At 40.9% G+C, this 25,894-nt stretch overlaps 1 protein-coding gene across 1 annotated transcript; it reads right to left on the bottom strand.

Annotated features, from left to right (window-relative positions):
- On the bottom strand, positions 1-25,894 carry LOC139709474 (uncharacterized). The gene is made up of 12 exons (XM_071621435.1): positions 25,666-25,894; positions 20,456-20,535; positions 19,855-19,909; positions 18,509-18,618; positions 17,841-17,944; positions 17,172-17,265; positions 15,346-16,519; positions 7,992-8,097; positions 7,156-7,247; positions 2,329-2,603; positions 1,190-1,721; positions 1-251 (listed from the first exon to the last, which is right to left on the bottom strand). Exons 1-12 carry the CDS (start codon positions 25,778-25,780, stop codon positions 1-3), a joined length of 2,988 nt encoding a protein of 995 aa, XP_071477536.1. The 5' UTR covers positions 25,781-25,894.

The raw sequence follows: 25,894 nt of genomic DNA, 5'->3' as shown, positions 1-25,894 counted from the left end.
TTACCCATCTGTCAGTCTTGAGGCAGGTGTACCGGCCGTGATGCTACCCGTCGTCGACACCAGCCCTCCGCCGCCCATGCTGGGGGATGACCGCGCCCCTAGCGTTCCCGACCTGCTGGGACCGCTCACCTGTGACTTGGCACCCCCCTGACCGGATGATGGGCGACTCCCCCCGCCCCCACCACCTCCTCCTCCACCCCCTCCTCCTCCTCCACTCTCTCTTCCTTGTCCTCTGCTTGGTGTGGTTCTTCCTGCTTGGGAGCAAAACAGGAAATTCATAAAACAAGATTTAAAAATAGTGACAGACTTGTGATAAAACAAAATAGCAGATCAACAAATTTGCTTCTTTGATGAGCAGAACATTTGTTTGAAATAAATTGTAATATTTGGCAAAGCACAGTACTAACCTTGATTAATCTAGACTAACCAAGTTATGAAGGAGTTGTAAAAATTCACGCTATTATCAGAGATTTTAGTTCAGAGTAGGTTGATGTACTGTAGGTGTGCTAAGAACGAGGTATACAAAGACATTACAAACCATCAATAAATGTGGACACCTGCACATACCAAGGTACACACCAACACTCATACACATACACATAGACATAGAGACAGCTGTGGATAAAGGCGTCAAAGCTAAAACATGGTTCTCAGAAAAGCTCAAAATTTCATCTTCCACCATTGCTTGCAATACATCCAAATCTACCAAAAAACTTGCCTGGCTGATGCGATTTGCCAGTATGTTGAGTTGTTTTGGACTATTTCAAGAACCAAAGTGTAAACATAATTTCAATTGTGTAACTTCTATTCCACAATAGCCCTCCCCATTCAGCATTGTGGGACTGTAGAACGTTACATGATGATCGATCATGCCCTTGCAATCATATTTTCCAACAAGCTGAATGTGATTCACTCTAGCACAGAAGATCTCTGTAGCCTGATTTGCCAATTATCGATGATCGATCATGAAAATATATGCAGCAACCACGATAGAGGTAAGTTCTGATATTGTGGACTTCTGGCAAAGTTTTCTTGCAAATACTTTGCATTTTCTCACTACCCAACTGAAATTGTATTATTGCAGCATTATCCACAAATTTCTTATGCATACGTGTACATCTTGGAGTGAAAAATACAACAGTTCTGTAGGCATAAGAAAACTATAATTTGGCTTGAAAGGGTTACTCACCCGAGGATGGGGTTGATCTTCCATGGTTCACACTCATGAGGTGGCTGCTGGGTGAAGACCTCATTCCATGACTCGGAGTGGAATGCAGGTGCTGGGCGCTGGCAGGCAGGGCCGACGCCTCTGGGCCCATGGGGTGCCCGACGAGACCCGCTGCTAACCGGTGACTGGCTCCAGCAGAGAACGCAGCATTGGTGTGCACCCCACTGCCAAGGGAGGGGCTGCTTCCTGTGGTGGTAGTGGTGGTGATGGTGGTGGTAGTCGTCGTGCCGGTAGAGAGAGAGGATATTGATAGGCCCATGGGTGTCGAGTGGTTCAGAGTGACGGGGTTCGAACCGCTGCCAAGCTGGGCCACGTGATTGGTCAAGGTGGGGTGGTGGGGCTGGTTGAGAGACGAACTCGGCGATTGGTTGAGGGCCTGGACGTGGGCGGGGCTTCCCGACAGGCTCAGGGATGACTGGTTTAGGGAATGGTTCAATGACTGGTTCAGTGACTGGTTGAGGCTGTGTGTGCTGCTGTAGCTGCTCATTAAATCCTACAGAAACATTCACAGAAAACAGCTCTTGAAAATGGATACAAATGCATCTCCAGGAAGAGCAAATATTTTGCTACAGGCCTACAGTGACTGTGTATGGACAGGAGATTTTCTTGTGTTTGTTCTTGACTATCTGTTTACAAAACATTACATAATACATTTGATTTTATATCACAGTTTCATATGTGCATCTCATTTCACAACCTTCTGACATGCCCTGAAAATTTTAGCAAAGACAAAATATTAGTATGGTGGGTTTCTTGTAATGTGCTCCTTCAATCAAAGGAATTTATTCAAATTTTTCAACACTATTGGATGGCTTCTGGCCAGATATTAACAAAACAAAACGCTTTGTTTACATGTTTTGCTTCAACATAATACATCATGGTTTAGCACATCATCTTCCTCAGAGCCCTCACAGAAAAGAAAAGGATGATTACGATTACATTTCTCGTTATATCCTGGTATACAGGACACACATAGGAGCTCTACAATGTGTGCATAGGTCCTAACATCACACTGACAGAGGTGATAAATCAATTTATGATATCTAATCCGCAAACACTACATGGTATACCACGTCAAAAACCAAGCATACTACACCAACCTGCCCCTGAGCATTGTGCAGCACATTGTTGAAGCGCGGACTGCGCGAGTTTGATGCGCTGCCCACCGAACCGGGGCTGTTGGTATCCCCGCCAGGGCCGGGACCGAGGCCCAGCCCCATGGCGTTGGGCGTGGCGCCCCCCTGGGTGAGGGGCAGGGAGAGACGGGCGTTGACAGCCAACAGGTGGTCCCGGCGCTGGAGCAGGGTGCTGATGTGCTGCTCCAGCCGTAGGTTCTCCTGGCGGAGTTGGTGGAGGCAGGACAGCAGGGAGGCGACTGGGATAGGATAGGAAAGCAGAGGACACAACAAAAAGTTTACTCATCAGGAGCTTGCTGTGAAGAATGTCTGAATACTACAAATAAACCAAACAAACAGGTCACAACACAAAGAACTTCCGTCACAGAGGAAATGTATTTTTAAATTGCAGCCATCATATCATGAAAATACAGGACAAACATTTTCTGCAAAACTAATGACTATTCCACCAATTCCCCCCCCCCCCCCTATAATGTCATGTCATATTATGAACTTTCTGTAGGAACATAATTCTAACATCTCTTACAAAATACTCTGTTCCTCTGTTCAAAAAAAACAAATCTGTGACTTTTCTTAATTTTGCAATAAGGTATAAATTTTCTTAGTTTAAGCACAAGTGTGTGAATATTTGTTCTCCAGGCAGGAAGAAACTGTTTGTAGCTGACAAATAGACAGCTAGGGAAAATTATATTCTTGGAATTTGGTAGTGTGATATAATTCAACCTCTAACTGAATCAACCTAACGGACAGTATAACATGGAAAGAAATGGAAGTTGCATGTGGGTAAAATATAGGGTGTGTATGTGTGTGTGTGTGTGGGGGGGGGGGGGTCGGTAAGCTGTTAACTGGGCATACAGGGTGGTCCACAACTTGAAATTTTAGCATGTTGCAGGGGGAAAAAAGTGATATTGCGCATGAAAGTATGTGCGCGAAGCGCACATCACGAGCGCGAAGCGCGAAGTCCCTTGCGGCCGGGGTCCAGCTCTGGGGTTCTAGATGCTCTCTGGTGCTATCTTAGCCTTATTTTGAACACTTTGATCACCATGATCACTCTGCAATGCCAGGATAAAAATCATTAATATTTGAAAAATTATGTTAATTGTTTGATTATGACATAAGATTTTAAATTGTTCTTGAAATGTTAATATATCGTCCTACTCCTTACTCATAAGACCTTTTGAATATATCTTGAATAGATATACTCCTCAATGGGGATGCTATGATAAATGACAAGGACATCTTGAACTTGTACTACAGTACAGCACACTGACTGTCTTTAATATTATTTACTTTCAGTTTCACCAGGGAGGAGCCACCTCCCTGGTTTCACATTGAAATGCCAAGATAACTGTGTACTCACAAAGTAGATGAGATGAGTGTAGAAAAGTGAGAACTGCACTTTTGCAGCCTACTGGTAAACAGACGTTTAGTTAACTTGAATGACATTTAACAAAAACTCAGATCTAGGTAATTCTATCCACAATAAGCCTTTCCAGAGAGAAATTAAATTTCCAAAGTACAGAGCTGCCAACCTTTGGAAGCAAAAATTAGTACTCAGCAGCTGCAAAATTCGTATTTTCCCACCAGAATTCATATTTTTTCAATCTCCTTTTTTTTTTTCTTTTTTGCTATTTTGAATTAAACTTGTCAACTTATGAGGCCTACAGGCTCTAAACATAACGTTATGACACATGCCGAAGGATCGAGCTGGTCACCAGCACGATAAAGATGCCAAACTACGCAATGTTCAGCGTTGATTGATTGCTTTCTCGCAATGAATGTGTACAAGTGCAAGTACAACTGTATGTACCTCCAAAAACTTGCTGGGCTGATTATGGAAGCTTCCACTATCTAGCAGGGGACGGGGAATGCTTTCATCTTCTCAAGAGAGCTTCTGTGTGAGTGGATGCAAAACTCTGTTCTGTGTTTCCAATTATTGTTTACTATTTAAACATAATCATGCATTGTTTTCAGGCTTTTTTATTTTATTGGATTTTAAATATCAGTATTTTCAGAAGTATTCCAATTCCTTTTCCCCTGACTGGAATCGGAAATTCTGCTATAACGATGATCGCAAAATGCCGCGCTGTGTGTGAAAGCGCCGATGCAAACACATGGCTTCACGTTCAAAATGAAATGGTGCTAGACGGGTTCTCCAGCACTTACCGAAACTTAGTTTTCACTTTAAAGGAATGCGCCATGTGCTCGATCCTGCCTGTAAGAGGTTACTGCAAGTTCGATGGATCGAATGCGCCATAGCTGAGCTGAGCTGAATGGCTTGTTTACGGTAAACATGCAGTTTACGTTCGATACGAAGAAATCATTACGCCTTTCACGAGAGAAAAACACACAAAACAAACAAACAAACAAACAAACAAACAAACAAACAAAATACACCCACGAACGAATGTTGATAGCCAAAACTTTGAAAAGTAATAAGCAGTTTTGATGAGCGTGAACTGGAATTAATTGTCATTACACGTTGTATTAAACCAGGTGATGACTGCATCTCACTGGACCTACAATTGTACTCGTAGTGAATTTGTCTGGTCATACGAGACCTTTAATTCATGTATTTCTGTGATTGCATTTTTAATTGACTGAATAATCAATCCTTTTTTTATTGTTCAGGGAACATTAGATATTCGATCAAGTACACTATAATCGACTGTTCGATGTTTCCTACTATGCGCCAAAAGAAAGGCTATAGAAATAGAATCATGATATCTTTGCAATGATTCCTTTAATTCAACTAATGAGCTGGTTCTTCGATCGATATTTCCAGGATATTTACACGCTGTTTATTCCAGTGCGCGCATTCTTTCGTCTGGCACGCACCTGGGTGTGGCACCTGCTTTTGTGGAAATTTCCACAAGGGAGAGGGGTGGGGTGTCAAGTTTCTTCTAGCCGAAGAGACTGCATACACAATCTCTTCGCTTTTATTTATTGTCATTCGTGCTTTCCCCTTATTCTTTGCTGATATTGAACATTTAGATTGAACTTTACGAAGGTTGCTATAGCACGTGGTTCTTTTTGTTGTGAGGTGTATGTAATTTCTTTTTTTATCATTCTTGAGAGGGGAAAGGAGAGTATTAAAAGGGGGATAGAAGAGTAAGAGGGAAAGGGAAATAAACAAACGTCACGTACGCTCAGCATTCACAGGAATCCGTCTTTTTACACCAGTCACCAGCATAGTTATCATCATCACCATCAGACATCACTCAAGATCATTTTAGCCTTTTCCTATCAACATTAAGAAACACGCATAGGCCCTAATCCCTCGAGATAAATACCTAGGAAAATAAATAACAAATACAAAGTATCAACACCTCCCAACAACACAAACATTTTTATTTAGAAAATACAACAAACAGCACATCGAAGCGGCTGCTGGGATCAAACTCCGAGCTCCGTCGCTTCGATTCGAAAAAGTATTGCAGCGAAGCGGAGAAATCGCCGATACAAAAATAACAGTGCGAGACACGGAATTACGTTTAATTACTTCAAAGTATAAAGGGAACGGATAAAGTGATATAAAAGGGAAGAAATCGTACCAAACGAGGTGTGAGAAACGACAGAAATTAGTTTAGTAGTAAACTTAGGCCCTAGCAAAATTTTGCAGCACCGAAAGCTACGCGAAAATGAATACACATTGGAAACTCGGTATTGCGACGAGATCCTTGGGATAAATTCAACTTCGGCGCTCGAGTAAAATCTAACTTACTGAAGGTTCAAATGGAACGCATGGCTTTTTAGAGAAAAAATAACCCGCTGAATCTACCAAAAAAAAAAAAAGATTAAACAATTTGCATTTGCTTACTCCATCGTTCGTTTTTGTTTTTGATTTTTTTTTTACGAAAGATGGAGGTAATTTTCTCTCTGCGGCAATGCTTTGAACGCATCTAATTTTGCGTAATTGCTATTGCCGATGGCAAGCTTCCTATAGAATTGATACGAATCCTTTCAAATATACGAAACAAAGTCTAAGAAAAAATCCTGGATATCCTGACGTTGAATTCCAGTGGTATCATAAATCCTTCTCACTACCAAAATTTAATCATCTGTTCCTTGCGCCATTTTACCAACCAACTGTTCCTGAAATTTCATCCTAATCTGTTCCCAACTTTTGACTTATTTTGCGAATAGAGAGACAGACAGGCAGACAAACGAACAAACAAACCAAAGCAGCAAAAAAAAAAAATATATATATATAAAATACAACCTTTGGCGAAGGGGGGCATGCATTTCATATCGTTTGTTTTTGCGTAACCCGACAACAAGCGTGACAACAAGCGAGCACGTGTCAGCCTTCCTCAGCCTCCCTTGGCCTCCGACCCTCTCTTTCCGTCCTCTCTCTCCCTCTCACATGCATACAGGCGGCTGTCTGTGCCGCTGCATAGGTGTTACTTCACAAAAAATTGCTGTGTGTGTGGATCCCGAATCAGAGTGCAATCCCATAGCATACACATGTGAGCAGGGAGGTGAGGGAGATAGTGAGCAAGTGTGTGATGTGGTGTTGTGCGAGACTGTACTGATAGCTTGTTGTTGAGCCGCGTTGTGTTGTGATCGGTGCGGTGACTGTGGATAAACTTTTGGCGCTTGTAAACTGCTGCTCCTTTCAACAAGGAGCACTCTCGTAAGTCATTTGCGAGTTAGTTACTTTTAGCATGTCGCAGTTTTATTGGCATGGCGCTTAGAATGTCGCAAGTTTTGAAGGATGTCGCGCAAAAATTTTAGCATGTCGCAGCGACATGCTAAAACCCCTCGTGGACCTCACTGGCATATACTCACTGTCCAGGTGGGAAGATTGCTGCATTAAAAACTCTGAACTCTGGTCCCACTGCCGCTCCAACAATTGCTCCATGGTCGCTGGCATTGAGGGCCTGCACAGTTCGAAGACAGGAAGATAGGAATTATTGTATTAAGGTCACTTAAACATTCTTTACCTAGGTATTCTTCATCCTTATCAGGGCCTACACTGTTTTCATAATCTTGCAGTTGAGTTCAACAACATGCTCTTAACATTCACTAGAGAAGACTCAGTCATTGTTTTTTGAAGAATCTGGTTATTGCTCCAAATTGTGAGACAAGTACAAAGGGTTCACATATTTAGATGATTCTTTTACAGTAGTCTCACACTTCATCGATGAAATTTCTTATGTCTTCACTGAAATTTGTACACGAATATGTGTTAAAGAGAATATTGACAAATTCTCACTCATGAAATATGGGTCACATACACCAATATCAATCACACCTCGTCTGTTCACAACACTTGCGGAGAGACACTTGACAATATAGTTTCATTGCAAAGCAAATCAACCAAGATTTTTTACACTAAAGCAAAGCATCAAATATTCCAAAGGAGAGTCAACAAAATATAGTCTTTCTTCACATCTTTGACATATGATACTCCTGTCCCATTCCTTGCATTCCGTACTGTCAGGGGTCTTCTGTGTGATTTCAAGAGACACTAATACACAGTCAATGAAATGGAAATATGTAGTCTTACAGACATCACAAAAGGGGGGGGGGGGAGATGGTATTACAAAGATTTGCAAGTCTGTGCAAATGGTTTGTACATGTATTTCTCTAAGAATGGTGTAAAAATGGAGTGTGGTGCTCACCCTGACGAGGACTGCTGGCTCTGTCTGACAGACCCAGGTCTTGGGGGACCGATGAGTAGACCACTCTGGCCAGCTGTGCTGAAGACATCGTGAATTGCCAGCTCATCTGGGATTAAAAAGGGAGAGGTTTGATCAGGATCTGTAGCAAACTGAAGGTTATGGACTTTGAAATGAACAGCAAGTAAGGCAACACTCTCTCTTGAAACATCACTAGTAGTTTGCGAAATAGTACTATGGCATTCCACATTATTCCTGACCAGTAAAGATGGAACACTTATCACAATTCATGTCATGCTATTCTTCTTCGCGTAATATCATACAGTATAGAACCCTTCCAACTCTTAAAGCGATACAAAGGGCTGCAACACACAATACAGTACAGTACGCGCAATAAGAAACGCCTCCGTCAATTTCGTTTTCCAACGAAAGTTCGTTATCGATCCAGTAGCAACGAAATCTGGACGAAATTTGGACGAACTTTCGTTATCGATCCAGTAGCAACGATTCTGACGCTTTGTGGACGCTTTGTGGACGCATTTCACGCACGACCGCCCGCTCAATTCCGTTCGGCAAATGCGTTGCTCGTTCGGAAAATGCGTGTTCGGAGCTCGGCAGTTTCGTCCAAATTTCGTTAGAAGCGTCCGTGATCCAAGGCGCACATGGAATACACGTGTGTGTAGTGGCCACATCCACTAGCCAGCCGGCAAGAATCACACTGCAAGACTCAGCAAGTAGCACAGCGGTCGGAATGAGAACTGTAGACAGGCGTGGAATTCACCTGATACACATGATAATATTAAAATGGTAACATGTATACATATATCGATGCCGTTTTCATTGAAGCAATTTGTAAAAGTTTTAGTTTCCCTTACCCTAGCTGTAAGTACGGTACCGTTATCACTGCATTTAGTAAGTCACCTGATACATCACATTTCATGCTGCTGGCTGCATGTAACCGTATTAACCAGGGAAAGTGCACGTGGTGGGAAAGGCGAGTGCGCCGTGTGTGCGTCGCCATTGCTATGGCATGGCTCGCTCGCCTGAACCACGTTCTGTGGGCTGAACCAGGCAGGTGAGACTGGCTGAACGAAACAGAGATATGTACGATGTACTAGTACGAGTAGTTCATGTGGTGGTTTTTTTTTTTTTTTTTTTTACAAGCAGAAAATAAACAACTGTTGATCATGAAATAGACTAAATTACCAATCAGAGATCATTCGGGATCATAGTATTTAAGAGAAATCACGCAATTTTGGCGAGCGGGAACCCACAGGAACCTTATCGTAGAATGCCGACCAAAAAGAAAATGGTTTCACTAAAATTGCGTGTACGTAAAATCCATTTGAGTATTAGAAAGAAAATTAACCCCCAAAAGAGGAAAAAAGAAATTAGGATTTGTTCGCCGTTATTTGGTCATTAAATATATTTTCTTTCTTCAGCAATTGCGCGTTACATTGCCCGTTTTTTTATTGAATCAGAAAAGCAAAAAAAAAATATTTAAAACAAGACAATAAGTTTAATTCTTAGTTTCATATCGTTTATTTCTTTATTGGACAGAGAGATAATTCAGACGGTACGTGGAATTTTCAAAGCGACTAATTCTGACTGATTCTTAGTTTGACTAAGCTCTTTCTTTCTTTCTTTCTTTCTTTTTTTTTTGGGGGGGGGGGGTGAGGGTCATGTTCGTTGTACCCATGCACCCATATAAAGGTTCGTTAGTACGAAAATGAAACGTTCAGATACACGCGACTTCCCTACACGAAATACTAGTATAGATGTTCGTAAATGTGATAGTCAAATTATATTATGATTCATAATCCGAAAATGCATGAATGTTTGTGATTGGGTAGGTGCGTTATTGTCGGATAAGCAAACCTTCGTAGTACTGTAGTATCGAGCCTTTTGTATTCACGGATAAACGAACTTTTGGAATAATGAATTCTATATTAGAGCAAGACAATAAGTTTAATTCTTATATACTTGTAGCATGACATCGTTTATTTCCTAGTTGTGAAGCGGGAAGCGAGAGATAATTCTGAAAAGAAGTATAATATACAGACGGAACGTGAAATATTCAAAGCAGCTAAATGAGATTAAATCTTAAGTTGTTTATTTGTTTGTTAGCTTTCTTGTTTGTTGTTATGCTCAAGTGTTGGTGTAATACTTTTTTTTTTTTTTTTTTAGGGGGGGGGGAGGCATTTTTGTAGTACCCACGTAAAGTTCGCTGATGCGAAACTGATAAAATGTTCCGTAACACGCAAATTCCCTACACCTTGCAGACGTTCGTACCTAGTGTGAAAATAAAATCTATTATTATTATTTTTTTTTGTCATTGTTCGATTAGCAAACCTTCGGAGTGTCAATCCTTTCGTTTTCGGATAAACGAACTTCCTTTACTCACAACACCACTTTCAGAGTAACAAACTAGTCATTATTTTATTCGGGCATTGGGAATAGTTCAGGAAAGAAATATAGAAGGGAGGAAAATCATTAAGGCAAGAATTACGTTGGATTCTTATAGTTTGAAATAATTCATTTATTTCCTTGGTGCTCATTATTCCTAAAAAGAAAACGGGTGCGCTATTCCGATGGTTACGGCGTTATTTCGAATCCGAAACACGCATATTCCTTGTGCCTATCCATGTTTGTTGATTCGAAAATGTAATCATGCTGCGGGTAATTGCTATAGGGCCATATATTGTTTTATTTCTGTCTTTTGTTATATTATTATTATTATTATTACTATTATCATTATTATTATTATTATCATTATTATCGTCTTTCACTATTATTAACCAATAATTTGATTAACGAGCATTTTGTGGGCTGTTTTTTTTTTTTTGGGGGGGGGGGGCATTGTCCGATTAGCAAACTTTCGGAGTGTCAATCCTTTCGTTTTCGGATGAACAAACTTCTTACCTCAGAAGAAGAAATCAGAGTAACAAACTAGTCATTATTTTATTCGGGCATTGGGAATACTAGTAGTTCAGGAAAGAAATATAGAAGGGAGGAATCCCAAACACGCATATTCCGTGTGCCTACTCATGTTTGTTGATATGCTGCGGCTAAGGGCCTATAATATTGGAGGTCGTTTCTCATACCTCTCGTTTGGTATACGATTTCTTTCGTTTCATATCACTTAATTTGTTCCCTTTATATTCTGAAATAATCTTATTTAAAGGTAATTCTTTCAATTGCCTCGCACTGTGTACATATGCATTTTAGTAACGGCGATTTCCCGCTTTGCTGCAGTATTTCGAAGGGTGTTTGACCCCAGCCGCTTCGGTGTGCTCTGTGGTAATGTTTATGTAGTTGTCGGGGAGGTTGTCGATACTTTGTTATCATTTATTTTCGTACAGGCAGGGGCGGATCCAGGAATTCTGTAATATTTCTGGTGCCACTTCCGGGTTTCACTTCTTTTTTTTTTTTTCTTTTCTTTTAACGATAAATAAAGGGGGCGTGCGCCTCATGCGCCCCCTCTGGATCTGCCACTGCTACGTGTTTATCTCGAGTGATGGTGATCGTGTTTCTAAATGTTTATAAGAAAAGGACAAAATTATCGGAGTGATGCCTGATGATGGTGATGATAATCAACGATGCTGATGTAAAAGACGGCTTGCCGTGGATGCTGAGCGTACGTGCCCTTCGTTTATTTAAATGAGTTTTCCCTCTTTTACTCTTCTTTCCCCTCCCAAGAATGATAAAAAAGAAAATACCTACACCTCACAACAAAAGGAACCACGTGTGAACAACCATCATCAAGTTCAACCTAAATGTTCATTATTAGCAAAGAATAAGGGGGAAACACAAGCGACGGAAAATAATAGAAGCGACGAGATTGTCTTCTTGTGTAATGCGGTCTCTTGGGATTGGAAAAACCCCACCCTCTCCCTTTGTGGAAATTTCCACAAAACCAGGTGCGTGCCAGACCCCAGGTGCCAGTCGAAGAGAATGCGCGCACTGGTCTAATATCGATCGAAGAACTCGCTGGTGAGTTGAGTTAAAGGAATCATTGCAAAGATGTTCTGATTCTTTCGCCTTTCTTTAGGCGCATACATCGAACCGTCGATTATTGTGTACTTGATCTAAGTACAATGCATTTATATGTTCCCGAACTGTTAAAAGGAATTGATTAATCACTCAAAAATGCAATCACAGAAATATATGAAATGTCTCATATGCCTAGACAAATTCACTGCGATGTCCTATGTGATGCAGCCACCACCCGATTAAACAGCAAAATTATGACAATTAATTTCACGCTCATCAAAACTGCCTATTACTTTTCATTATATGAATTTTGGTTATCAACACTCGTTCGTGGATTTGTTTGTTTGCATGTTTTGTGTGTATTATTCCTCGATCCTGAAAGACGTAATAATCATTCGCATCGAACGTAAACTGTTTACCGTAACTAAGCCTATGGCGCATTCTATCCATTAAACTTGCAGTAGCACATGGTGCATTCCTTTGAACCACGTGTTTCCCATATCGGCACATCCAAACACATTAGCGATCATCGTTATGGCGAACTTTCCGATTACAGTCAGGGGAGAAGAAATCGTAATACTGTACATGTACTTACGAAAGTGATTATGCTTAAGATCAAATAAAATGAAGAAGCTTGAAAACAACTTGGCAACACTCAATCAAGTTTTGCATTCTCTCACACAAATGCTCTCTTGAGAAAATGAACGCATTCCCCTCCCATGCTAGATAATGAAGTTTCCATTACTACAGCCCAGCAAGTTTTGGGAGTGTACATGAATGTTTTTAGGATAGAGTCAAAAGGGACCTAAGCTTTCGATCATAGCAGAATCTTCGTCAGAAGCAAAATGGCAAATAGGCAGAAAAAGCAACCACATACATGTAAAGCGACTTCACACAACAAGAACAGTCAGGAACAGGCAAGGGACACGAAACAAAGAAAACAAAAGGAGAGGGTAGGATGTCATGGGCAAGGAGCCCAACAGGTAAAGGGAGGGGGATTAGAGCAGGAGGATGGACAGACAAAAGGCAGGGGAAGGTTAGTAATAGTCGTGAGGGCCAGGGGGCAACCATTGAAGGAAAAGGATGAATATGGAGGCAACATCAAACAAGATAAGGAACAACAGAGAGATAAAGAAAGGTAAAGAGTGAAATAGCAACAGCAAAGGGGGGGGGGGGGGGTGAGCAAACAGCAAGCCCTAGAAAGGATCTGCACAAGTACAAAGAGGAGGCAACGAAATGAAAGTGAGAGTCAATCAACAAATGCAATTAACCATATCAAAGTATGGTAATAATGATACAGCAATAATGATGATATTGACAAAACAAACTAGAATAATAATCATTAAAGCACATAAAAAAGGGGGGAAACAAAGTCCATGGGAGAGAAAACGTATGCAGTGTACTTGCAAAGCAAGTATCAATAGGCAAATTAAATACGTTTCAAAGAGCTGGTTCATATGAAATCACCTTTGATTTATGATTTTACAAACAAGAATTTTCATCGCTTTCCTATTTCTTTTATTACTTTAGTAATGTCATGATATTTCATGATGGTATGTGTTCTGTCTTTACATGGCAAGATAGGGTTTTTCTTTTCCATCCAGGGTCAAAGAAGAAAGTGATAGAAAGATAATTGAAAGGATAGAATGAAACACCTACTCAGCAGGCTCTTGATATAACACAAAAGCAATTCATCAGAAATGCAGTACAGTTCTAAATAATTTATCAGTGGAAAAATGAGCAAAGAAAATGGGATTTCGAGTTAAAAAGGAGTAGGAACATCGCAATTGACAGACTTGGGCTTGATGTGCAAACATATTGTCTAACTTCTGGTTGAGTTTCTTCAGAGACATACATTTTGGTAGCAGTAAACCAGAGTGAAAAAGGCAAAAGGATACAATTAAATGAAAAAATAAAATGCAGGTCTCTAGACCACTCCAGTGCACGATCGAGCGAGCCAACACTAAAACCGCCCCCCAGGGCCAGGCCATGTCGTCAGTGTCACTCTCGTCTTACAGGCCTACATTGTACATGTGTAGGCTACTCGTTTCGTACTCGTCATCGCCAACGTCATGATGGTCGGTCACACGAAATAAATTGCATCATCAAAAGAGCTCGTATATCAACACCACTAGATAGTAGAATCATTATTATTATCACTATCATTCCAGTCAATCTCATCCACCGCGAAACCCTCAAAATCCCTCTCAAAACAAACCTGTAAACGATTCAGACATCGCAGACCTAGCTACACATCTGGCACACAAAAATGAAATGGAGGTGGAAAACTACGATGAATACACAAAAACTATTGACGATGGCATTTTACCGTAGCAGAAAATACACAGAGTATCTTACACCGGAAAAAAAAAAATGGATGTGGAAAACTACGATGAGGAAAACTAGGTGAAAACCCGATGCGTGAAGACGAACGATGAAGACACTTTACGGTAAAAATACTTACACGGAAACAAACGAGTGGGTACGATGTCCTCGCACACACGAAGATAATCGACAAATCGTTCAATCGAAAAACTCAACAAACACTCGAACAAAAACTCACCCCAAATTGTTGCAAACAAGGTAATCACTTAATAAAAATGAGAAAACTAAACTCTCAGAAGTATGATTGTACTCTGAAAAGAAAGGGATACATTGATACGAAAGCAAAAGAGAGAAAATGAGAGAAATGGACGGGAAACCTAGACAACTTCGACGAAGGGAGAGCTAGCGATTCGCGATTCGAGCTAACTTTGTATACAGTGTAGCTGTGTGTGTGATGTGTACAGAGGGTTGAAAGCGTTGAAAGGGTTGAAAGCGTCGAAAGCGTTGAAAGCGTCCACAGCTTCGGAAAAGCGTTCGGGGATTTCGTTGAATTCGTCGAATTCGTCCAAAATCCGTCCATGAAGTCTGGACGCAAAAAGCGTTGAAAACGTCCCCGACGAAATCAACAACGAAAAAAGCGTTGGGACGAAATTTGGACGCACTTTCGTCGGGCGTTTTCTATTGCGCGTACTGTAGCTGTTGAAACGGAAGAGTGGCACAAAATCAATTCCTAAACACTTGAAGTGCACATGCAACATGAATCTGGAGCTTTAAGTACTTTCAGGTAAAAACCAAGTATCAAATCCATCAGCAATGAGATCTTACATTTTGTACTTGTTGCCATGTAATTCCTGTTATTACTAGTATCACACATTACAGGATATATTTTACACAATGTGGCCCTTGTTCTCTGAACAACCATTTTAGATTAAAAACCATTGGAAGCAGAGGCAAAATACCATGACATCAAAATGAAATCCGGGTCCAATAAAGTCATTCTGCATGATAAATGACAATCGCACCAGGGTAAGTGGCTCACCTGGATTTGTGGACGAGTTATTTGAGTTGCCCGACCCATCAGCACCAAGAGAGGGCGCCAATCCCTGAGACATCACTCCACGCTGACCGAAGGAATAGAGACTGACCTCGCGCGTCAGCGGGCTGGCCAGTGCGGCACCGCTGCTGGACCGCCGGCGCTTCTTGCTGCCGTAGTCCTCGTCGCCGTTGTGGTCCCTGCGGCTCCGCGAGTTCATCTTGCTCTCTTTGTTCTGTCTCCTGTGCTTCTTCTTTTCGTGCTTCTCGCTCCCGCTGCCGAGGATCATCTGCTTGTCCTTGCGGTCCTCCTCCACGGCTTTTTTCGTATCCTCACCCTTGATGTCTGGGGGTGGCGAGGTGGACGGCGAACCCACCTTCTCCACATCCACTGGTGTATTGCCACTGCCCGTCGCGCCTGATGCTGAACTGTTGCTGACCGGCGTCACGCGGTCGGGATCGACGACCATGGCTTCTGGCTCTGCCACTGGCGGCAGATCCTTGACCATGACGGTTTCCGTGATGACCATCGGCGTCGTGGACACCGACGACGGAGTTGGGGTGCGGGAGGGCTCCCGCGAAGCCGCCTTCCTCCCCTTCCCGCTTTTGGCATTGCTCGGAACATTCTCCACCGAGGGGGCTGGGGATTGGGTCCCCTCCTCGGTCACAGAGTTGTGTTCCCCACCCTCGCTACTACACTCCTCCTCCGGTGCAGCAGCGTTGCTCCCCGCCCCCGCCACCATTTCAGCACTACCACTTTTTCCTGAGCCGCCTTTTTTACTCTTCTGTCCATTTCCAGAAGTCACTGTGTTTCTCCTGAATTTCAGGATGAGTGAGCTGTCCCCACCACCAGCATTACTCGTTGTCTCCTCTGATATTGCCGTCGAGGGGACAATCATGGTTTCCGTGAAGTTTGCATTGGTGAATTTTGCACTGTGTCCGGAGGACAAGTTGCCGACCGTGGTTTGTGCTCCACTGTCATTACTGTCTTTGGCATTATAAACAGGGCACACCTCAAATGTTCGAACCTTCTTCTCAGACTTGGTACGGTGCCTCTCCTTCAGGTCTGCTTTGGTTTTGTCTGAGGGCCTGTCGGCTTGCCCTTTCTCCTTCTCTGGAGTGCTGTAGTTGCTTCCAAATGGCCTGAAAGGAGGGATTGTCTTGATGTCTTTATCCTTCTTCTAGAGAAAAATGGGAAAACCAACAAATAAAAGGAAAGACATGAAAATGATTAAATACTGTTGATAAAACTGCAAAACATCAGTAAAAAACAATTTTTTTTTTTTCAGAATTAATTGCGATTATATTAACAATTCTTTGCATATCATGAAATACTGTTTGTTTTTTCTCTGAACTTTTTTCATTGGTTTTCAAATAACACTTTCGCACACACTTCTCTGTGACACACTGTTCTTGTGTTGTTTTTTTCCTTTCTTTCTTTTTGGTTAAGCTGGTGTTTCTGTTGAGAGGTACCACAGAGTGATTCTCACACCTCTCAGCTCCCACCCCCACCCCCATCCCGTATCTCTATTCCCCATCACACCTGCAAGTACTCATCCCTGAACTGCTCCATGTCAAATTGTGGTACTTCTTGTATGGGCTCTTGGATGTCTGGCGAACTCACAAACTATTACTTAAACACCGTTGTAATGTCAATTAGGTTAGTAATAAAACACATCACCCTCCCAATCCCAAACATGCATACAGGCACACTTACACACACAGACCCTCCCAAACATGCACATACACGCGCACACACATATAGGCATCAAGAAACATCAACTAAGGCAATGCCACCATCAAACACAACATGAAAGAGAAGGCTTTTCTCACCAGCTTCTGGTAGTGGTAGTTGCAGTAGCCAGTGTACTTGACATTGTCATTGTGCTGGCCGGCTTCTTCGCACAGAAGCCCCTCTTGCTGAGCACTGCAAGAACGGTTAGAATGAGAGTAATTTGACGAGTATAACAATCTCACTGGCCACATTTCGCAACATCCAGTTTGATCAACCACAACAAGTCCTAGTACTGTAAGTGTTAAGTCCTCAGAAAATTACACTGTACAAGTTGTGTCACATGCTTTAATATCACACGGGCTGGTCAAATGTCAGTCAGCAATAGGATAAAACATGATTGTATGATTGTGGAAGGTTTTTTAATGTTTTGTTACGGGCAAAGAATTTTGTTATACCCATGCATTCTCACAAAATAGTTCATGTAAACTAATGGCAAAGAATACCTCATCAAATACCTACCTTTTGCATTATCATTAGAACACATTTTTGTATGCAATGCCGTAGTAAAAACCTCATGATAGATAATTTGGAACAAGTGACAGATTTGGACTGAGCAGATACAAATTGGTACTTCTCAAAATAATTTTCTCGATGTATGCACCATCAAGTAGTCTGTAGCATCTCCCCTTTTGTAATTTATATCTCATCGTCACCCAAAGGTTTTCTTTAAATAAAATGGTCAACTGCAGGACGGGGTGGGGTCTCACCATGTGACGTGGAAAGACTGTCGACAGCCGTTGCGATTGCAAGTCATGCAGCAGCCAGACGTTGCCTTCGATTCTCTTCCCTTCGTTTCACAGAGGAAGCATGACTGGACATGGAAAGGGGTCGTTTGTTTGTTTTTGTGTAAGGGATGGGAGATGAAGAGAGATCAGATTTACAAGACTTTTCAAAATATTGATAGGAAATGGTAAACAAGCAGACTAAAAACAGAAAGAAAGAAATATTATGTTTCCTGAATATCCATGACATTAACGTTTCCTTAATAAGTAATGCAACTGATTTGTATAATAATCAACTGTATCATTTCTGCAATCACATATTGTACGAAGACAAAATCCCTTTACTTACAAGTACAAGTACATGTGTATAACCATCTAAATTCAGAACTTTTTATTTGGTCATTCATTTTAGTGAAGTTCACAATTATCTACATTCAAGACTACACACAATCTCAGTCCAAGTACAGATTCCATTGCAAACAAACAAAATATCAAGCACACTACTTCCGGGTCATTCGTCCAGAATCAGGACATTCAGTTACAATGAAAAGGGGGTTCATCTCATGATCTCACTATGACACTAATAGAATGAAAAAAATAGTGTAAGAATTGATCAGAAAAAAAAAAAAATCAGTTTCTATCAACATTGGTACCTTATTGTATCTCTCGTGGGGTACCATATTCAGCAAAATGGGTTCCATCGTGGAGACGTTTCCAAAGCACACCTCAGGTATATACAGTGCACAAACCACATGAGCCCAACCTGAAAGGAATCATACAAAGATTAATGAATATAACACAAGGCATTAATCATTAAAGCACACCCACAGCCTACAGCAACAGAGAATTTACTAGGTGATAAAACTAGGATTGATTATTATACTTTTTGATATTTACACTTTATATCCTGGCTCTGCAACAATGTACAGTACTACTAGGATTGCAAACAAAACTAGACAACCAAACAAACACAGAGTAGACAAGACTTGATATAATTCCAACCCGCTGTAATCTAACCATCATTATTGAATGCTTTATGCTTCATCTCAGCATCTTAAGCATCATGACCTAGGACAGGCATTAAAGTCTCAAAGCTGATACTGTACAAAAGAAAAACAACATTCGAAATATATCATGATCTACAGCGTATATGCAACCCAACCTCCCTTTCTGCTTCTCATGTCATCAAAACATTATGAACTTCCGAAAACATGAAACAAAACCCAAATAAACACAGAAAATGAGAATTCTCTTGGCAAATCTTCATTACTTTTGAAAGAAGAATATCATCCTCGGCAACCCCATTAAAAACAAAACAAAAAAATACAAACAAGGAACCAAAAGTAATTCTCTGGTGTTCCCATAACAAATGCCCAGATTACCATCTAGTCATGTTTGGCATTGAAAGACAGATCGCTGGACTATCTGTCTTACATAAACAATGTCAGGTCACTTGATAACAAAAATAAGCAAGACAGTTGGACCTGGCTCAAAAGCTGATATCCATGCTCTACCTTGAAGCAAGGATGAGCACCAGTCGCATGTACAAATATGTACGTACAGCCAGTGTACGCTGTACACGTATGCACACATGCAAGACACAATGCAAGCTGCCTACACTTACAAGTCGTAGCACTTCTAAAAGCAGTGTATTTATAAACAAAATTCAGCTGCATGCAATGATATGCCAACAGAGTACAGTTACAGTCACACCTTGTCTTCTTCAATATTTTTCTTTATCAGAAAGACATCAATGTATTTGGAGTACAAACTTTCAAGGCTTTCTCATCACCTCACAGAACAAAAGTCTCCACAATAATGTGGCACATCTACTGATTAGGAAAAAGTTTAACATTTTCTTATGAGTGTAAATCCAATCCTTCAGTCTCTTAATTGGGCAGTCTGTTTGACTGGCTAATAATATGTTGTAACCAACACTATGACATTCAGTGTGGAGTATTGTTCTATTCATCTATTAAAAATTGTCATCTCCGCTTACCTCCATTGTCTGTCCTCTTTAATGCACCTTCCCTCTGTGGACATAGTTCGCATCTCTGGAGATGAAGGGGGGGGGGGGGGAGCAAGGGCACGGAAAGAGAAGAGTTGTGAGTAATATTCAATTGTCCCTTACCTACAGTTACTGACAGCAAGGTACAGTGTAATCATCTCAGAAACAAGGAATACTGTTTGGGGGACAATTGGGGAGCAGACTGATATGTGTACAGTGTACTTTGCTAAACAAGCGACCAAGCAACCACTGTAGTACAATGTACATGTACATTACAACACACAATATATTCAACTGCACTTGTGGCCAATTTGATTTCTTTTTTTTTTCTACTATCAATCAACGAGCACTAAAATTTGATGTTTTATCTTGCAAGAAATCATTTACACATACATGTACATGAATGACATAATACAGTGAAAGGGGGATAGTGAAAGAAATCAAAACTTCCTACTTAGAAATACCAAAAAAAAGAAGAAGAAGAAGAAGAAGATAGATAAACAGACAGTATACACTTTTCTTTATAAAATTTATATTTTCCCCCTTTTTTAACGGAAACTTACAGAGAACAATTCGAGGCAAAACAACTTACCACACGGGCTGCCCTTTCCTGAGATTCACATTTACGGCAAAACCAAGGCCCTGTCGGCACTGATACAATGCCATAGCATGCTGTGAATCCAAAATAAAAAAAAAAAAACAAAAGAATTATGAAATACAGTGTACAAACATAACTTTTTAAACTTTAAATGTACATCTATTCCTGTAACAGGTTACTGTATATTGTACTTATCAAGAGTTCTGAGCAATTGCAGGGACTTGTTTCACTAAAGGGATTGAGAACTTTAATACTCAAAATTCATCAAATGAAAAGTTCATATCTTATATCTCATTTTTGTCCATAATGTGAGACATCATCCCAAATACATTATTTCTACAGAAAAGCATACAAACATTGTACAGTTGAACCTCTATTATCCGGCCTCCCTTTATCCGGATCTCTCTATTATCCGGACGCAATCTCGCCGTGATTTTTTTAAAAAAATAATTACGGGAAGAAAAGGGGATTCCTAACTCCTTGAGAACTCCTACCCAAACACACATGAATTACATATTACTTCCAATATGATTAACATACATTGCATCAAATTTCCTTCCAAATTGCTTACCTTCAGACATTTCAACATCCCGAAACATCCCCAAATGTAACAATGAAAAGGTTGCAGTATACACATTACTACATGTGGTACTACAATGGGCTACATCAGTACATGTGTATGTATATGTACATGTATAAAGCATTGAGTCTCCCGTATCCGGCCAAATCCCTTATCCGGATGAGCCCCGGTCCCGACTTGTCCGGATACGAGAGGTTCAACTGTACCTGAAATACAAGATGTACTACAGCTGTATCATCTTCCTAGACTAAACTTCTTGAGCAAGTATAACACACAAATACACCATCACATTGTTCCATAGGCACTGATTAATGGAACTTCGTGAAGGCGTATTGTTATGTTATTGTGTGTATTTTCAACCAACACCAATTACCTGTGTGAAACTCTGCCATCTTCAAATCATAGGGAGGGGTGGGGTTGGGGAAGAGGAATTTCACACAGCATCAGTTGTTATTGACATTCTGTCTTTTCTTTTTATTTAGATTGTAAAACTACATGTACAAACTTGTAGGTCAATATGTGACCCTGCACCTCAAAACAAACACAAAGTCGCCAGACATGAATTTTTAGTTAAGACCATGTTCTGAAAGAGCAGACTTTAAGCTTTAAAATGATATATAACTCAAATCAAATGGACTCTCCTAACCTAAATGTGTGTGTATCTAGATATTGGAAAGAAAGCACAAACTCAGGAAAAGTGTGAACTGAGAAAAGAGGCTCTGAAGTACAGTGTCTATTCAAGCGCCTAATCTTTACCAAACCGTGCTGGCTGTGCGAAGGATGGGACAAAAAACAGGAAGTAAACCACCAGAGTAACAAAAATGAAGGGATTATTTGATTAAACTGAAATTAAGCGTGCCTCATTAACACATTCTGTCCATAATCAATGCCAACTTTCAAAGCAGTAGCACTATCCTTTCAAAAGTTATTAGAGTTGAATGAGAAGAGTGCGGACAAGGTTTTTCAGAAATGAAAAAGGGATTCTAAAGACACACCTAATCACACTATTCTAACAAAAATGTTTGAGATAAACTGCTAAAAACACACACTTTCCTGCCCGTTTTATGATACCAAATTTTAGCATAATGTAAAAGAAGACCCGCTCTTTCAGAAAATATGAAAAAGTCAAGTTCGGCTAGGTTGACCCATTTCACTTATTTTCAGTCCTCACGCAAAATCAGTGTGTGCGACTTTATGTTCGTTTTGAGGTGCACGGTCACATATATTGCTATGTTTAACCCGAATTGTTTAAAATGCAATGGTGCAGTTTTTGACGGAAATGTGGGGCCACTTTGGCATAAATGTACCTGTACACTGCCATGTACAAGTGTAACAAAGCACTCATGATACTGTCACATCTCTAGACTACAGTGTACCCTCTGTTCCACGACATTTGGGTGGGTACTGTTAGTACTGAAGAAGCTATCAAATCATTCAAGGGAACCTGTGGATTTGGAATGAAAGATTCTCCTACACTGTGTGTGGCTGTCAGACTACAGCTGCAGAATGGTTCTACAAGGAATACTACATGTACACTACTCTGCCTTTGAAACTTTTTGACACCTACAGTACAGATGCAGCAGGGCTGCACACTAACCATTTTTTCCCCTACATTTGTACTGGTGCGACTTGTCCCTGTCGGACCAGAAGAAACCTACATGTACAGTGTGGATGTGGTATGTAGTTTTCCATTTTGTACAGGTCCAAACCTACAATTTGCTGGTCCTTCAAATTCAAGAAGTTCTTCATGGAGTTGATTAATGCCAATTACAAATGCAATACAGTGCTCATTTACACGTGTACATTGATATACAGTTGTAGGGCAATTTGCCAATCAGTTGCGATGAAAGATTTACCGGTCCCGATCCTTCTTTTGACTTGCCCTGACAATGATACTATCCCTTTTTTAAACTGGTCATGTCGGACCAGATTTTTTGGCAATTCCTGAAAAGTTACTGCCAGTGATTTTCACTGGTCTGGGAATGCCAGCCAGTGCCAGTGTTATTAAAGGCATGGCTAGTAACTGATCAGTGGGAATCAGTGGGAATGCTGGGAGATGATTGTTACAATCCTTGTGGGATTCATTTAAGAGTACAAAAGTGTACTGTACAGTGACGGGGCGATTGTTAACTGGCCGTTAACGATCGCCCAGTCACTGTACCCATAGGCATGCTAACCTGGAAACTTTAAACTGCACATTACATGTACTTGAACTGTTGCCTACAGTTGTACAAGAACAATGATAATTCTACAAAAATTTGACTTACGTAGAACTCTAGTCAGGTAATACGGTGGGTTTGTTTTGGGGAGGTTTTTTAGGGTTTTTTTTTTTTCTGTACATGGACAGTATCATTACTACAGGACCAGAGTTTATGCTATGATGTGGAAGTTTAGGTTAACTTCAGTTGCATCCTACATTTCCAGTTTGCACCTATATTTGTAATCATACACCTTCCCAAGACAGAGAACAGGTAGAAAACATGCCTGGAGTTTTAGATTTCGGTGAAACATCCTCAACAAAGACTTGCTTGAGCATTGAGCATCATGGCATTCACTTTAAATTTCTTTTTTATTGCCACCATCAGTCTTTAGAGGCATGCAGCTAAATATTTGTACCACATAACCTATACTGTCAAAGTGGATATTTTCGCGCGCGACCGGTTAAGAAGACTCTTGCATGTTTTTCATTCTGTGCAATCAAGACATCAACTACTGGAACATATGGCAAGCAAATATATACATTCGCGCGCTTTTATTTTCGCGGTAGTTTCTCGTTGCACGAAATGCACGAAAATTTCAACACCGCAAAAATTTCCTACAGGAATTGGTTTTTATAATAAAAGTTATTCTAAAAATTTTGAAAAGTTTGGGTTTGAAGGTTACTTAGCAACTTTACAACACACCTCCCGAAACTTCCCCAGAAAAATTTACAAGCAGGATTGCAAAATTTCACACTTTACGCAGTTTGCTGCAGTGAATTGTTTTGAAAATTCCTAAATGCACAAGTACCACAGATAAATTTGGGAAGTTTGTCATGTGACTTCCGCACATTTCCTGTTCATCTCTCAAAATTTTGACAACTTTGACAACGAAAGCAAGAGAGAGAACAAGTGTACTACATTGTAGCTAAGTGGAGGGAGAAAATCTACAAGTGGAGAATACAAGGACACGAACAAAATCAGTGTACTGACCACACCAATCATCGGACATTTGCCTGTGTACTCCCGAGTGGGACTAGCAATGGCATCAAGTGTATTAACACAGCCTTGATCTTGCCAGCAAGTACCTAAAGAAAATCTTAATTGACATTCATTCTCTTCGTGGGTAAAGTGGAATCTGATGATCCCATAGAGTCACTGTGAATTAACAAAGATTTGCATAACCTTCCCATAGTTACAACTAACATAGTAACAGAACAACAGAGGAAGAGACTTTAGAGTGTGTGCAGAGTAGAAGTACATGTACATGTACACCTATGATCTGATGTATTGGAATAAACACAAAAACAAATGCATGTGATCAGGAACGGACTAGTCGCGGTGCATGTGTACAAATGTAGAATACCTAACGTTACAGCTGTACATGTGCAAGTACAACTGAAAGTTTTTTTCTGTTGTGTCAAACCTGTGCAAACCGAACTGCATGCCAGCTTTTCGATTACCCTTCACGCAGGTACAGTTTGTTGCAAAATTTTAGTTGTTATTCCCCGGGTGCAAAATCGTGCAAAGTTTTGTTGCACAGTCAGTGGGAATGAGCACTAAGTTATAGATCCTAATGCCATGGTGTTAATTTTGCAGAGTTTCACTCACAAAATTTTGCAATGAGAATGGCCCTCCTGTTACACGTACACTGTGATTCTGTGTGTACGGTTGTAACTGTTAGTGTTGTTACTGTTGTGGTATGTGTAACATTACATGATTGAACATAATCTGATGTTGATACAGCCAGAATGTAAAACTTAAAACAAAAATATACAGAGCACAGCACATACTACAGACAACAGTCTAACGTTACAGGCCACAGTGTACAGTGTGTCCAATTTGTAGCTACATTGTAGACTACAAAAAATGTAGCCTGTACTCACACTAGTACAGTAGGGTCTACAATTGTAACTTGACAATTTGCTCCGAAGCTAACTCTCTCTCTGCTAGATAGAGCAGTCTACAGACCGCCTTCAACCCACGTCACCTGCACCACCACCACCACCACCAGGAGGCAGCCTGACTCAGGCAAAACAGTTTCAGACAGACACCCAGGCCCAGGCAAGAATTTGTTCGAGGGTAACGTAACTCAACAAACTGTTCAAACTTCAATTTTGAAACAGCAGTCTAAACGGACTAAGCTGAGTTAACTTGAGAGATTACACTTTGAGGACATGTGTGATGTCTTCAGCCAACACTCAACAGTAGTATTCCATTGAAACAGTTGCCTACAGTACTTTACAACGTTGTTCTCATCATGAGACTGGCCCTTTGCAGTCTTTGAATCTCAGTGTCTACACACCACCAGGGTCCCATACACAAACATTCGTATCAGTCACACCAGTCACACTTGTATCGCGTCGGTCATGCATGTATTGAAGCTTCCAGTACGTGAGCGTGCGAAACCAATGGGAATCACCTACCTTGGTGTACAGCAACATTACAACCATGTCCGTCGCAGTAAACTAGCGGGTTTTCAGTCCATCCGCGCTCGTCGCCACAAACGCAGCAACCACCAACCATCTCCTTCATTTTCATCTGTTAGACGGGGCAGAATATGGAGGACAGACCAGTAAGGCCTGGCTACCCTTCAGGCCCCTGTAACTTCATAATTTGATGCCTTCTTTCGACTTCAAGCTCAGGGATTTTCCT

The sequence above is a fragment of the Diadema antillarum genome, unplaced genomic scaffold (assembly GCF_040938485.1).
Source record: "Diadema antillarum isolate AM-2024a unplaced genomic scaffold, OU_Dant_1.0 seq00001438_RagTag, whole genome shotgun sequence".
In the NCBI taxonomy this organism is placed as follows: Eukaryota; Metazoa; Echinodermata; class Echinoidea; order Diadematoida; family Diadematidae; genus Diadema; species Diadema antillarum.
This window is presented reverse-complemented; position numbering and strand designations above follow the sequence as displayed.

Excerpts from the sequence above, each read along its gene's own strand:
- LOC139709474 (XM_071621435.1), bottom strand. The coding sequence starts at position 25,780 with ATGAAAATGAAGGAGATGGTTGGTGGTTGCTGCGTTTGTGGCGACGAG. Across the intron at positions 20,536-25,665 it reads TAATGTTGCTGTACACCAAG|CATGCTATGGCATTGTATCA; the intron begins GTAGGTGATTCC and ends TTGGATTCACAG. Across the intron at positions 18,619-19,854 it reads AAAGAGGACAGACAATGGAG|GTTGGGCTCATGTGGTTTGT; the intron begins GTAAGCGGAGAT and ends GATTCCTTTCAG.